This window comes from Marmota flaviventris, chromosome 8 (genome assembly GCF_047511675.1).
Source record: "Marmota flaviventris isolate mMarFla1 chromosome 8, mMarFla1.hap1, whole genome shotgun sequence".
In the NCBI taxonomy this organism is placed as follows: Eukaryota; Metazoa; Chordata; class Mammalia; order Rodentia; family Sciuridae; genus Marmota; species Marmota flaviventris.
In genome coordinates this window covers 68,774,023-68,790,123 of record NC_092505.1, presented here as the reverse complement: position 1 = coordinate 68,790,123, position 16,101 = coordinate 68,774,023, and the positions used below count along the sequence as shown (strand labels likewise).

Below are 16,101 nucleotides of genomic sequence, written 5' to 3'. Positions count from 1 at the left end.
TCACTGCCCGGCCTGAAGTTTTCTGCTTTTACTGCATAGCTTAAGACTTTTGCTTTGGAGCAAAACATTAATTACTGATTCAAGACAGCATTCAGTGTAAGGAATGAGAAATAGTTCAGAAAAAAAAAATTCTCATATAGACCAGAACTCAGTCATTTATAATATACAAATACAACCAGAGCCAAGAGGCAGTGAACACATTTGCCAAATGCATGTTTAATCTTAGGATGCTAAAATGTGGGGGTACTTCCCAGACAATGCAGATCTATTTCAAGATACAGATTAATTTTAAGTGTGCAAGGGCATACATGCAAGCTCTATTCTGAACTGAAAGGTGTGGAGACAATTCTTCAGTTTAATCATCATCTTGGAATCTGCAGAGAGGGTGCTGAGGTACAAACAGAATATCAACAATGCAACTGGTTAGGATCTTCATGGAAGTTTCTACTGGATTAAAGTAATACTATATTCATAAACCTATATGAATTATAATAAAGACTGAAACCAACAATATGCACATAGGGAAGATTTCATTTCTTCTCTACTTGAAGTTTTGTGCTCACTGAACTCTGGCAAGGGGTTCTCACAGTGACTTCATTTTCATCTTCCCTAGACCAGCCCTGTCGGGGTGTTTGGAGGAGTCTCTCTCCAGCATCTGGCTGCTTCCCATTGCAGATTATTTTCAGCACATTGGAAAGGTCAAAACTCTTGGAAACAATCTCCAGGAGATCCCGATCTTTTTCCATGCCATTGATAAATTCTTCTAAAGTCAATTCCCCTGGAAAATAACAAATGAGCAATTAACAAGAGGCTTTGTCCGTACCACTCATTGGCACATAGCAATACATTCACCATGGTTGATATTTATTGATATTCTTCTTTTGGTGTCCTTTCACCTCTACGAGACTGTTAAGTTCTTTAAGATCTTTATATGAAAAAGCATTCAATGATGGGATTGCCCGTGAAAATAAAGATGATGAATACAATATACTTTTAGTTTTAGATGAGAATATCAGGAAATGTACCTAATGAAATAAAGGCACACATGTTTTTGCATCTCTACACAATATTGGTTAATTGACCTTGAATCCTGAATACATGACCAACTCATAAGAGCCTGACAAGTTGTAGACTTCTAGGGTCAGGAGGGGATGACTGTTCAGCAGGCTGTTTTCAATGTTCTTCTGAGAAATAATTTCAGGGACTGCTCAAAGCTGTGAGGAAGTAGAAACATTAATTTTTCCATATATTATTATTGATCACTAGTTCTCTTCTCCTTTCCTGATTTCTGATGCCCAGTTGTATCACTTTGACCAAAGCCTTTGCCTGTGTGGGCCAGCCAGTGCTATAAATCCATCGCCTTATCCTCCTGGGTACTGGCTACTGTAGTTTTTCACTAGCCTCATCCATGAGATAACTTGTTAACTTTTTTTTCCGGGGGGGAGGTTTCCATGTTGACACAAATCATTTGGATTGAAATTATAATTGTGATCAAAATGAGGGGTACAGATGTAGTTCTTGATTTCAAGGAGATCGTCCCTGATAGGGTTTGTAAGTAGGTGAAAGATCAGCCAAGGACAAGTTGGAAGCAGTTCTTAGCCAAAGAAACGGCACTTCAGACAGAAAGTCAGCAGGAACTGCTTCAGAAGTCAAGCTGACAAAGCATTCATGACAGAGTCTGCCCAGAACCCCAGCTCACAGCAGTGAGGAGAACCCCCTGTGTATCACAGGGAAAATATAACACGGAATAAACCAAAGTGAAGTAGAGAAGACTGCAAATAATCGGGAGAGGTAAGGGTGTGGTGGGCCAGTCCCATGTATGTGATGATGATGGGGGCAGGGGACCTAAATAAGCAAAGTATAACCACCTTTGAAAACGGAATTCAAGGCTGGTAAATTTCCAACCCCAAACAATTCAAATTTGTGGGGGATCATGGCCAAAAGAGAAGTGGGAACAGAGGTGGCCACAAGAGAAGTGGGAACACAGATGGAGTGCTGGCATCTATTCCGATTGCTGGGTTACTAAGCTTGGTTTTCGCAGCTGTGGCTGAAGGTCCTGGGAGAGAGTTGCCATCTCAGCTGAAAAGCAACCGCGGCTACTGACAGGAAATGGGGAAAGAGAATTCTTCACGGCTGTCTTTTCCCTTTTCTTCGGAACACCTGTGAACTCAACATATTCACTTTTTCTGTGTTACCTAACCAATTACGGTAAAAATAAATCCCTTTTGCAGCTTATTTACTTCTACCTATAGTAGCTTAAAATGTTTACCATATCTAAACTACTTCCTTTGAAATTTTCCCATTTTTCCTTCTAGCACTCAACATTCATTCATGAAACATTTATTAAGACCTAAGTACCATTTCCATTCCACTACCAAATGGTTATGACCACTACAACCCACTTCAGGGCTGTAAACATTGGGTGCTCAGAAAGCATATGCTGACAAATTACTTTTTTAATCTGTTGTTCTTTCCATTGCTTCCTAATCCTCTTGAATTTGACTATGGTTTATGCCCAAACAAATTAAAAGGATGGTTTCTAGGATGATCCTAGAGAGGATCACCTGTGAATATCTAGTGGCTTCCACCAAAGAATCTACCAGCAAAGAGCCAAAGCCTGCAAGAGATGTTTGAGCTGAGATCACAGGACTCAGGGGGACCTAAGGTGGCTACTGAGGGTTTATTATCTTGCTTTATATTTAGAGTTATGTTTCAATTTTTGTGGGACATAAATTAGAAATTGTACATTTGTTTTTATATGTATATATATTTTGTAATTTTATATATATAGTATATATATATACATATATATATATATGTATATATGTGTATATATATATACTTATATATATATTGTGTAACTGATACTTAACATTATTTAGGCTATTTGTTGTGTTGGTAGATACAGGTTCTACTAGGAAACCCAAAGTTCAGTAATACAGGTGTTCCTCTCTCACTCACCCCCAATCCAATTTTAGCAGCATCATTAGTAATTGGACAGCTACCCATAGATATTTAATTTAGTTCTAGTTTTGCAATCTGGTTATCTTGTTGCTATTCTGGATCATTCATTTCTTTTCACTAACATCTTAAATAATCTTTTATAATAAAAGAAAACATCCCTGTCCCACAAAAAAATAAAATAAAATAAAAAGCCAAAATTGATTGTGCATGCCCACATTAGCATTTTTTGCTCTGAAGAAGTCAGCTTGCTTGTAAAAGAAATCATCTAGTAGAAAGAAAACTGTGTTTAAGTTCTCATTCCTGTTTATCATGATTTCATGAAAAATTGGGCTGGGGTTGAGAAATTAGCAAAGATGAGGTGGGGGTGATTGTGGAGATGAGGATGACCAGGTTTTCCAGGGAGGATACAGGTGAAGAGTCTCAATGAGATAGAAATTTTGTGTTCATCAGCAAGGTGATAGACACCTGAGCCATTTAGCAGCCTTTTGTAGAAGGTTCCACCTGCTGCCATTTCTTCTCCGTGGGGAAACTCAGTTCCATCTTGCTTCCTGGAGGTTCTCAGTTTCCCAGTTGGGTTCTGTGGGACCCTGCTGGCTTTTCACAATGTTCCAGCCTAAAGGCACTGATCTTTCTGGTCAGCCACTCGGTGGAATATCTCCTTTTATGTTCTGTCTATTTTTCTTTTACCTCAAATATCTGCTCCATGGTCGCCCTCTCTGCCTCTCCTTTTCACTTTATTACGAACCTCTTAGGTCCTCTATTTTTTTTTCTGTACTATTTGGCTCTGTGTTAAACTTTCCTAGGCACTTTTTGCACTTGATACTGTGACGACATCTGCAAACCTTCCTTCAATCATATCAAGAATGACTCATGACCAGAGAATGGGAGGATGTGGACTTTTATCGTTTGGATAGCAAAACCTGTAGAATCCCTGCTAAAATTATCCTGACTTGTTGTTTTCTGTTTTCATTTTATAATAATATGAAATGTTCAGCATCAATTTCCTGTTGTAGTGATTCTGTCCTAGCTCCCCTTCTTGATGCTTTTGTTCAAAACATAAAAATAAAACTGATTTGTTAAATTAAAATAATAGTATAGACTCATGTAAAAAAAAAAAAGATCAAACATTACAGAAAGGTGTAGTGAAAAAGAATCTCCTTTTACTTTTCTCTGGTCCTTAGTTCCACTTTCCATAGGTCATTAAATCCTGCTAATCAGGAGTTACATTTTGCAAAGGCATACATACATTAATTTCAAAAAATATTTTTAATTGTCTTTCTTTCTACAGATAGTACCACATATTGTGTTTGTTTCTTTGTTTCTTCTTTCATTTTTCATTTGATGTCTTCTTTTTATGAGACATTCACTTGGCAGTTTACCTATCATGTACCAGTGCAGGGAATATCCAAATATTCAAACAAGAAATTGTTCTTGCTTTCATGAAGCTTCTACCATTTCATTTTTTTTCTAGAATTATTCCTGTATTACTCTTTACTTAATCTTTTAATTTTGTCATGCTAACTATTATGATACTTATGTATAGAATATTTCCTCATTCTTTTGCATTTTTCTATCCAGAGAGAGGAGGTTGGTCACTTTTTTTTGCAAACAATTTACAATCAAATTGAGATTCTCATGAATGTTCTTGAAAGTTTTGTTGTTGCTGCTATATCTTTGTATGCTATGATTGTCTTTATCCTTTTCTGTTTTTTCTTTGGGGGGGGTGGTACTGGAGATTTAACCTGGGGATGCTTCACTAATAAGCTATATCCCCATCCCTTTTTATTTTTCATTTTGAGTCAGGGTCTCACTAAGTTGTTGAGGGCCTCACTAAATTGCTGAGACTAACCTCTAACATGATCCTCTTGCCTCAGTCTCCTAAGTTGCTGGGATCACAGGCATGTGCCATTGTGCCTGGCATGATTATCTTTATTTTTGGCTTCAATATTCATTAGATGACCAGATACCAATGATGTTCTTTGCCTTTTATTTTGAGAGATCAAAAATATATAGGCATATAGTCACTAATGCCCTGATACACTTAACTGAACATCTATATTTCTACCAATACTGATGTTTTGATAATAATGGCATAAGCAATTAAAATTTATATTGAGGTATATATACTTATTACGCAAATGTGAAGAGTCTCCTCTGTAATAACTCCTCCTTTGTGTGAATGAAATGGTTTATGTTTGTCTTCTCTGTCAAATACTGGCCCAATTCTTTTGCTTTTATGACTTTTTCTTTTTTGTCCTCTGTTATACTGGGCTTTGTCCAACAGTAGAATTTTTAGCATCTTTTGCTTGACACATGACATGATCCATCTGTCTTGATGAGATGATGGAAAAGCCTCTGATAATTTTTCATATAAAAGCAAATTTTAGCCAGGCACGGTGGCACATTCCTGTAATCCCAGTGATTCCAGAGACTGAGGCAGGAGAATTGCAATTTCGAGGCCAGCCTCAGCAACGTAGTGAGGCCTTACGTAACTTAGCAAGACACTATCTTAAAATAAAAAATAAAAAAGGGCTAGGGATGTAGCTCAATGGTTAAGTGCCCTGGGTTCAATCCCTGGTTTAAAAAAACAAAACAAAACAAAAAACCCAGCAAATTTTATCAATTTTAACTTTGTATATGCATTTGCTAAGAATCAGTAACTCATTGTTATTCTAAATTATATGTGTTTGTTTATGTGTATTTTTTTCTTTACCTAAAATATAACTTTCTGTCAGAGAAAACAATTAATGTATACAGTTTTATAAATTATTCTAGAAACCATACTGTACTGGCTCTTTTCTGTCATTGACAAATTCTTCCAGCTCACAGAGCCCGTGTCTGTAAGCTCAGCTATAGCCTGAACACAGCTTCTCTCTTCTGGATTCACATCTCATTTTGACCCAGCCCTTTCTATTTCAAGACCCCTTCTAACCACATTCCCCCCTGTATTGGTTCCTTACATTTGCCTCTGTGGAATCACTCTAGTTAGTAAAGAAAGGGTCCTGCATCCTTTTTTGCTGTCTGGAACATATTGTCTTGTGTCCTCCAACTATTAGAAAGTTCATTTTTTTCCCCCTACTTCTCCAAGGTAGGTGGCTTTTCTATTCCCTGCCTCCAGGTACCAGAAGCAGTACTCATGGATGTTAACTAACTGCTTGCCTTGTCTTTTAGAAATTCACTGTAAAAGGCCTTAATCATTCACGAGGTCCTGAATACCTCCAAGTACTCATCCCTCTGTACCAATGTTGTTAGCCCTGGCCTGGAAAGCTTTTTCCTCTGGGCTGGATTTCTGCCATCCTGCAGCACCTCTTAGATTAAATTTAAAATGAAATAGAACAAAACTGACAGCATTTCTCTTGTTTGATGGCTTCCATCAAACAAATTTGGTTGCAAATTTCAAATAAGATTTCATTGGCCTTGTCAAACCCTCCTCTCTCCATTTCCCTGATCTGTTTCCAGCCTCCCTCAGACTCCTTATCTCCTCTGAGGAGGCTGACTTTATTTCTTGCAAGCTTTCACATGCAAGGGCTTATTTTATTCTTTGACCTCAATGTTCTAAGAGAATATACTGACTTGAGACTGGGGAGAGGCAGATCTAGGATTTGGCCCTTGGATGGAGAGCAAGGTTATTACTATTGATGTAACTCCAAATTGTTTTCTCATAACTCTATTCATGTCCCATCGCTAGATTCTTTCTCAACGGTGGCTTCCTTTGAACTTCTTCCCAGCCTCCTCACCAGCTACGCAGAGCCGCCACCTTTGACTATACAAATGCCAGTCAACTTAGGAACATTGGCCTCTACTGCCCTCTTGTGTCCACTGGAAGAAGTGACCTATAGTGGGCAGGCTGATTCCATGGAAGGGTTCCTTTGGAAGGATGACAACCATGACTGGAATCTTCATGCCTCTTTTTCTTTAATCTCTTTCTGATAGCTTTATATTTTCACACTGACAAAGTTTTTGATTTTCAAGAACCATTCCTAGATTTCTGCCTCAATCTCAAGTCAAATGTTCACCTACCGGTTTACTGAGATCAAATCCACTAAGTATAGGCATTCTCTGGTCTCTTGGAACGTCTGTCTTCTCTCTCTACCCCTGCCTCTAAAAAGAAAGGCACTGCTAACGAGGAATGCAGATTTCAGGAAAGAAAGAGAAGATGGAGAAATGAGCAGAAAGAGCATAAATGTGAAAGGACAAAAAAGGCAGATATGAAGACAAATATGGATCATCCACCAGAAAAGTATAGTCAAAGGAGAGGAAAAAGTCAGATTGTAGAAACTCTAGTTAAAGGAAGGCTTCCTACAGTGGGACATCGTGAGTTTATTTGTAAATTTTTTTTGGAACATCTCCACTAGGGAGGTAATAATTAATAAAGCATGACCTGGAGTAAACAGAAGGCAAATCATCCCATATTATCCCAATTCCATTCTGTTATCCTCTTTATAGACCCCAAAGTGTCAAGCAGCACACATTGAATATAAATATGGTGAACAAATATTTGCTTGGTTGAATTGCACTGACGGGAGAACACTGGACCCACCGAGTTATGAAACCCAGGTCACAAGTGGGGTTCTCTCAGGAGTTTCCTGCTTTTTCTATATGATGCCCCCATTCCCTATCTTCTACTTTGTAAGAAAAATGGGTCAGAGGAGAGTAGCCCCCTTACCATCATTGTTTATATCTGCCTTATGAAGCACCAAGTTGACAAATTCCTCAGGATTCATAGTATGTTGGCCATTGAGGGCTTGTACAGCCTGCAAAAAGACATTAAATCAGAGAATTCAACTTTGCTGGAAGCACATATATTTTTTTTTGTAACATTTCTTCCCTGGTGTGACAGGATTTGAGGATGTGTTAATGTAAGTTTTGCTATCCAACCTGTTTCGGTTGCTTAAAATAAATAAAGATAAAAGATTGCATGTCAGTTCTAGGTAATGGTGCTTGGAAATTAAATTAACCGAAGAAAGTCTGATTTTTTTTTAATTTCACCCAGCATAAAGGGATCCATTCAAAAGATGCAAAGAACACCTTGGAGAAAATAATGTAGTGGTCACGCTTATGAGAATTCTGAAAAGAGGTATTGTTCTCAATTTTGGATCGATTTACTTGGATCTTACAGATGAACATAAGTGTATGAACAGAAATCTGCCAGTATGTCGGGCTTCCTCTCCAGCTTCTGCCATTGGCACTCTGGGTCTTTGTGCCCCTTTTGAAGGATGATGGACTGGAAAGATAGATATATATGCCTTAGGAGAATGCTGAATTTCTCTCACGTTCTACCAGCACCTTTTCATCATAAAAGTTGTCAGGAGACCCAGAGCAAATGACATTTTCCAGCCTTCCTAGAAGGAAGATTTAGCCCCTCCCTAAAGGCAACTAAATTAAATGACCCAGATTTGACATAGAAATTCATAATAAAAGAGGATTAGTCATCTGGAAATTTGGACATAACTATCTTGATTGAGCATGAAGGAATCTTTAGAAAATTTGCTGGCAACATATTTCACTTAGAGGTCACCATCTTAAATATGACTGTCTCTCTTGCTGCTTTCCAAGCGCTACAAATGTTGATTCCAAAATTAATAATTATAAACCATGCTAAAGCACCACTCTTGGCCTTAGTGAGTCCAGGTCTCACAGACTTCACAGTTAAACACAGGACAAAACTTAAAAGTGACCATTACATACATGTAGTATCAAATTGGCTAAATACAACTTTGGTTTCTCAGTGTTCAGGGCATAGACCCCCAAAGCTTAGAAAACTTGGCTAAGTGTCTAGTATCCCCACCTCTAGAAGCAATACTAGAGTATTATAACAGTCATAATAAAGATTGTGATATCTTGATTCGTCCATCACTCATCTCCTGATAACCTAAGCAAGAGTGAAATACTGACTGGGAGGTTGATAAGGCCCAAGGGGATATTTCTGGAAGGAGTTGTCATCTTGCTGTTTTTTCTCCTTTTCTCATAGGAGAAGCAGAGTAGGGGATGGACAAGGAGACAGGGTTTTCTTTCTTCTTGTCCTTCTCCATTAGCATCTCTGCTCTTTCTCCTCTGCTAATCAGTCTCTGAGCAGGAGGAAGTAGGAGAGAAGGGGAACAGGAGCATTATTACTTGGTAGGTACTATCATGGCTGGCTAGCTTCAGTGCTCTCTGGAACCATCAGGTGTTTTAAGTTCGCTCTTTCTCTGAGATACTCCCCCATCCGTTATTGAGACTCTCTTCTGCAATTCCCTAGACATGAATCATGCATCTTGATTCCAGCCGATCACTTTCCAGGGCAGTTTCTCAACCTCCACACCACTGACATTTTGGAACAGATCATTCTTCCTTGTGAGGGGTTGTTCTGTGCATTATCGAATGTTTAGCAGCATCCCTGGTCTCTAACCAATAGATGGCAATAACAACACCCTGTCCCTGACTCTCCCATGAACCAAAATGTCTCCAGACATTGCTAACTGTCCTCTGGGTGGGAATTCTCCTGGGTGAGAGCCTCTGCTCTAGGTTTACTCTGGCTCTGGTCTCCAGAGTCTCCCTTACTCCTCCTGGTGGCCCATTTGGACAGAATCTAACAAAACTCTGCCAGCCTCCTCTTCCAGAGATCTACACAGGATCTACAGAACACATTCAGGCATTCTTTGTTCCAACAAATTCTAGGAATGCGGATGATTCCATTTTAAACTGCATCCCTCTCCTTTGCCCTCGTGGTCTGCTTCTGTAGACTTCTCATGCAGGACTCAATGATGAGACATCGTGTTTCCCAGTGGCAGCCACATCTCAATTGTTTCTCTTGTTACTGACTTCAGGAGTCCCACCTGGTAACTCCTCTCAAAATTCCTTCTCAAAAACCCTTCTCTCAACTGTTTCACGCCCTGGAAGTAAGATTAAGATGTAAGAAGCTCTTTTGTAAATTCTAAATGTGCTCTAGTACAGTACTTCCTCCACTCTCTTGATACCTGGCTGAACTCCACTTTAACATCCTTATTGTATGTAGAGAAAACTTACAATATTATTATTCTTTCCCCTGTTGTTTTTTCCAGTTGCCATTGATAGAATGTTCTTAGGCCACTTTTTAAATAAGTATATGTTCCAGGTGCACTAATTTATTTAAACATTTTCCCTTATAAATTTTTATTATCCTATTCTTTTTATTCTTTATGATCGCTTTTTCTGATGAAAAGTAAGTAATGCTGACTCTAAAATAAAGGTGATTTTTAGCTGCCTGATGCAGACTATCACATTTCCAGGAAATTTGTTATGAGTAATGCTTTGGTGGTGTTCCCTAAGATTTTTATGCTATTATGTTTACATCTTAATTGTTTGTAGAATAACCTAGGGTATATTCATTTAAAAGTGTATTTTAAATTTATGTGAGATTAGACTCCATCGGATACTTTAAATTCCTGATTTTGTGGTGCAACATGTCAGATAAATGCAGAATTTCTGAATTTTCATGTTTAGAGAGTTTAATTGCAAAGTGAATCAGTACATTTTTCTTGCTGTTGCTGGCAAATGACCTCTGTGAGACTGAAGTGGTAACAATGCCAGTATTGAATGGCATTCATGTTGGCTAACTCTACATTTGCTTACTTAGCTTTACATTTTTATCCGCTTTGTCCATTTGTTAAGATGTCTGATTGTAATGATAGTTTTACCCACTTATTTTTTTCTAGCATTTTTTGCTGATATTTCTCCTGCATACTTTGTTTATAACTTAGCTCCATTGTCTATAAAAGAATTTGGACCAGATTATCTCTAAGACATCTGACTTTAACTCTCTTTCATGCCATGTTACAAGACAGTGTATCACCTTAATAGTGTTTATTGTACCTCTTATTTTCATTTGGGTACAGTGTCCTGCTTAATTACTTTTTGCTCTTGGATCCTTTTTATCTCATACCATTAAAATGACTACCTCCTACTCCACTGGGGGCAGAGTTGGGAGGGTGAATTACAAAGGCACTCATTGAACTTTAGTGTTGGAAAGGATCTGAGATCCCTGATCTAGCTCTTAGAAATATATCGGTCCAGTTCCAGAAGATTAGCCCTTACGTACTTCAATCTTAGTTCATGTATCTTGCTATATATTTATAAACCATCTTGCATTTTAACGGATTCTCGCAAGACTTTCTGCACTGAGGCAGAGAAAAAATACCAGTTGCTTTAGAAATTCATATTTATTTCCTTTTTCATCCCAATGCTCTGCAAAATTTTGTGAACTTCAGAGTGGACTGCACCAAGAAAAAAAAATGTTAATTTGCAGTTGCACATTCAGTTACCAAAAGGAAAAGTGAGACTCACATTGCTTCAGCAATTCAACATGTCAATCCCAAGAATATCCAACTACATGGGAAGCTGTCACCTGTTCTTGCAAAGGATACTTCACTACCACTTACCACAAAGATGTTCAGTAGCTCCTTTTTGTCAATAGAACCATTTCCATCAGAATCACACAGTTTAAAATACCATTTTAATTTTTGCTCAATTTTTCCTTGTACCACTAGATTTACGGCAGCAATGAACTCTATAAAGTCGATAAATCCATCCTATGGAAAGAAAGGTAGAAAGGTAAATAAGTATTTAAGAAGAGCAATTGTTTTTTACTTGATAAGTGATCATTCATGAATAGGACCTTTAGAACAAGTTGATACAACCCAACATATTTCAGCATAAATTCTTCCCTAGTATTTTGTTAAAAAATAATAGATACCTACCATTTATAGAAATAAGTACTTTAATTTTATGGTTAAATGCCTTAAATATGCATTATTGTCAGAGTAGTTTTGGGTTCCCAGCAAAATTCAACAGAAGGTGCACAGATTTCCTATGTGTCCCCTATCCCTACACATGCACAACTTTCCCCATTACTGACACCTCCTACAAGAGTGGGGCAGTTTTTTCAACTGATGAATCTACACCAGCACACCTTTTTTATCCAGAGCTCACAGTACATTAGAGTTTACTCTTAGTGTTATAAATTCTCTGGGTTTGGACAAATGAATAATGAGGTATTCCCATGATTATGGCATCATGTAGAGTACTTTTACTGCCCTGAAAATCCTCTGTGCTCTGCTGATTCAGATTTCCTTAACCTCTGGTAACCAGTGATCATTTTATTGTCTCCATAGTTTTGCTTTGTCCAGAATATCATAAGGTTGAAATCGTACAGTGCATAGTCACTTCATATTAACCTCTTCACTTAATAATATGCATTTAAATTTCTTCCATGTCTTTTCATGGTTTAATAGCTCATGTCTTTTCAGCACTGAATAATATTCCATTATCTGGATATACCCTAAGTTTATTGTTTCACCTACTGACATCTTGATCGCTTCTACATTGGCAATTATGAATAAAGTTGCTAAAATATTCAAGTGCAGATTTTTGTGTGGATATATGTGTTCAACTCCACTTGGTAAATATAAGGTATTTGGATAGTATAGTAAGGGTTTGTTCAGTTTTTAAGAAACCACCAACTCAAATGTGGCTCTTAATTTTGTTTTCCAACAACAATGAATGAGAGTTCCTGTTGCTCCACATCTTCACCAGCTTGGTGTTTTCAGAGTCCTGAATTTTGTCCATTCTAAAGGAATGTAATGGCATCACCTTGTTTTAATTTCCAATTCCTTAGTAACATATGATATTCAACATCTTTCCATGTTTATTTGCCATCCATGTATCTTCTTTGGTCCATTTCTTAATCAGGTTTTTGGTTTTTTTATGGCTAAGTTAGAGTTCTTTGTGTATTTTGGATAATGGTTCTTTATCAGCGGGATCTTTGACAAATATTTTCTCCCAGTCTGTAGCTTATCTTTTCATTCCTTGACAGTGTCTTTTGCAGATCAGAAAATTTTCCTTTTAATGAACTCCAACTTATTCTTTCATTCATGGAGCACACCTTTGGTGTTGTTTTTTTAAAAGCCATCACCACATTCAAGATCATCTCGATTTTCTCCTATGTTTTCTCTGTGAGTTTTAGAGCTTTGCATTTTGTGTTGAAGAGTGTGATTCATTTTGAGTTAATTTTTATGAAGGGTATAAGGTCTTTGTCTTGATTACTTTTTTTCTTTGCATACGGATGTCCAATTGTTCCAACACCATTTGTTGAAAAGATTGTCTTTTCTCACAGTGGCTTGCCTTTGTTCCTTGTCAAATATTAGCTGGACATATTCATGTGAATCTATTTCTGGGCTTTCTATTCTGTACTATTGATTTATTTGTCTTCTCTCTTGTCAACACCACACTGTCTTAATTGGTACATCTTATTATATATCTTGAGGTCAGGTAGTGTCAGTCCTCCAATTTTACTCCTCTCCTTCAATATTGTGTTGGCTTTTCTGGGTCTTGCCCCTGCAGGTAAATTCTAGAATCAGTTTGTCAATATCCACAAAATGACTTGCTAAGATTGTGATTGGTTTGCATTGAATCATTAGATCAAGTTGAGAAAATGAACATCTCAACCATAGTGAGTCTACCTATTCATGAATATGGAGTATTTCTCCATTTATTAATTATCTGAATTATTTTACCAGAGATTTGTAGTTTCCCTCATATAGACCTTGTACTTATTTTGTTGTATTTATACCTATTTCATTTCTTTGTTTCTACTGTAAAAGGCACTGTGTTTTTTATTTCATACACCCCATGTTGATTACTGGTATATTGGAAAATGATTTACTTTTGTATAGTATCTTTGTTTCCTACAATAGCGCTCTACTCCTTCATTAACTGCAGGAGGTTTTTCTATCAGTTCTTTTGGATTTTCTATATAGACAATTATGTCATTTGCAAACAGAGACAGTATTATTCCTTTCCAATCTGTATATCTTTTTATTTCTTTTTCTTGTCTCATTGCATTATCGAGAACTTCCATATGATGTTAAAGAGGAGTGAGAATGGACATCCTTGCCATGTTCCTGATATTATTGGGAGAAATTCTGATTTCTCACCATGAAGTTTCACGCTTGCTGTTGGGTTTTTGTAGATATTCTTTACCAAGAGGAGATGTAGTGCCTTTAAAAAAATGTCTACTTCTTATGCCAATGAAATTTTGAAATGTTGTGACAGAAGACTGAATCCTTACTCCTGAGCCCTTTTCAGGAGTATCTTCTGAGTATCTGCAGATTGGGTCCTCTTCTCAGAGAATTTTTAATAGAAGGAAAACATATCTAACAAATAAATGCTGTATACCTTTTTATAGAAACTGGTTGATATTTTTGGGCAGATAAGCTTTAGTCTAGGAAAATTCTTTAAATGCATAGTTTAAAATATGAATCACAATTTATGAGTCTGTTTTTCTATAAAGATTATGCTCTATTAGTCAATTCTGGAAAAGATTATTTAAGGATTACCAGCTTAGGTAGTTCCCCTTGTTTTAAACTGATAAAGAACATTTTCAGTTGAAACAGAGATAGTCTATGTCACTCTTAAGAATCATAATTTTCAAATCCTGCACTCAAAAATGCTGAACTACCTTAAGAAAGGTATACAACTCTGAAGTATATTTAACAGACATCTTATATCCAAATTTGGCAGGACAGGACAGTTACTTTTTTGGAAACAAGAGTGGAGATTTAGAGGAAATAAATAGGGTGGACAGTAACCAACTGTGGATTAATCTGCTCCCAGCCCTTTCTTCTGGCCTTTGGATCTGACCATTTAGTACAGCTCTTCCCTGGGCAGTTACTGGATGAGTTTACCAAGGGTCACAGGAACATCCTCTCTGTAAACCTGGCTTATTAATAAGGTCATCTTCCAGATTTTCCATAAAAAATTTTATTTGATGATGGTTTGTTTCACTTTATGATTTCCATCTCAGTGATCACAGCTTTTGGTGTCACCTGCATGATGAATGGCAATAGGCTAGATTGAGCATTGTTGCCTGTAGAACATTTGTTATTTTATTATCAGGCACAATGCCTGTGTGCCCATAACACCTTCCAATCCAGGCTCCATAGCTCTGGGCAAACCCTACCAGGACATGAGCATAAGTACTTTCCACTGAACAGTTTTTAAACAGGCAGCCTGGATAATCTAAACCCAGAGCTGATTTGGGGTGAGGGAACCTGTCCTCTTAGACCAGGACATTCTCTTTAAAAAACTTCTGGAAGCAAATCTTTCCATTTTCCTTTCAATATTCTTTTATGCAGCCAGATGAATTAATCTTCACAATCCATAGCCAACTCTTCTTTCCAATTATCTCTCTATTAATATTTTGTAAAAATGTGCACTACTCTGATAAATAGCTTTTGTTAATTTTGGAGGGTTTTAGGTGAATGTTTATGTGTAAATCAGAGGAAAAAAATGATTATTGTCTTCAGATGATCTGTAGATTTCAAGGGCAGGAGAGGGAGATGATTATTATGGAAAAGGTGAAGAGATGTCCCTACAAGTGTGACTGAAAAGAATGCAGGGAGAATGCCCAATGGCTTTTTGGGGGGTAACCCAAGGGAACACTCTGAACCTCATATTTCCATAGCTGAGCTACAGAAGCTCCTGTGGCACCACAGAACTGTCTAGAGATGTCTGGTTCTTGTGGCCTGAGCCAAGGTGGAATCCATAAATTCCTGGCATCAGAATCCTATGAATGGTCATGAAATACACAGATTCCTAGATCCCTACCCCATCTCTAAAACAAAAACAGACCAAAAAAAAAAAAAAAAAACAGCTCAGTATCAAATAACAAAGCTGCTCAAGATGTAGTTCTAAGAACCTGCATTTTAAAAAGCTCCCCATTTGGCCTCATATATCCTAAGATTTGGGAACCACAGACTTAATTGCTTTTTTCATCCATATCTTACTTTGTAGGTAGTTCTGCCATCCCAGCCATCTCTCCCAATGGTCTTTTTAACTGTGACCTATTCCAAGGTGAACTAGCATAACTTTATTAAAACTGGTTAGGAAAAAAATAGGGCTCACACCTTTCCATCCCAGAATGACACATTCATAAGAACATGTTCCAACAATCAAAAATTAATTTCAAAATAATAAAAAGTCTTCACTTGCACTTCTGGAACAAACACAAGTTGCACGACCTCTCTGGATTTCTTCACAACACCCGCTTCCTCTCCCATCTGCCTCTCCACGCACACCCTGCTGCTCTATCTTCAGCAGCCTCCGTTCCCGGCTTGCTCAATG

At 37.5% G+C, this 16,101-nt stretch overlaps 1 protein-coding gene across 1 annotated transcript in view; it reads right to left on the bottom strand.

Annotated features, from left to right (window-relative positions):
- Nucleotides 1-200: 200 nt before the first annotated feature.
- Guca1c (guanylate cyclase activator 1C) overlaps nt 201-16,101 on the bottom strand; it is a 30,278-nt gene continuing 14,377 nt past the window's right edge. Inside the window, 4 exon segments of the mRNA XM_027943243.3 lie at nt 201-652; nt 654-778; nt 7,631-7,718; nt 11,361-11,510. Of these exon segments, the coding sequence (XP_027799044.3) occupies nt 584-652; nt 654-778; nt 7,631-7,718; nt 11,361-11,510 (432 nt within the window). The 3' untranslated portion in view covers nt 201-583.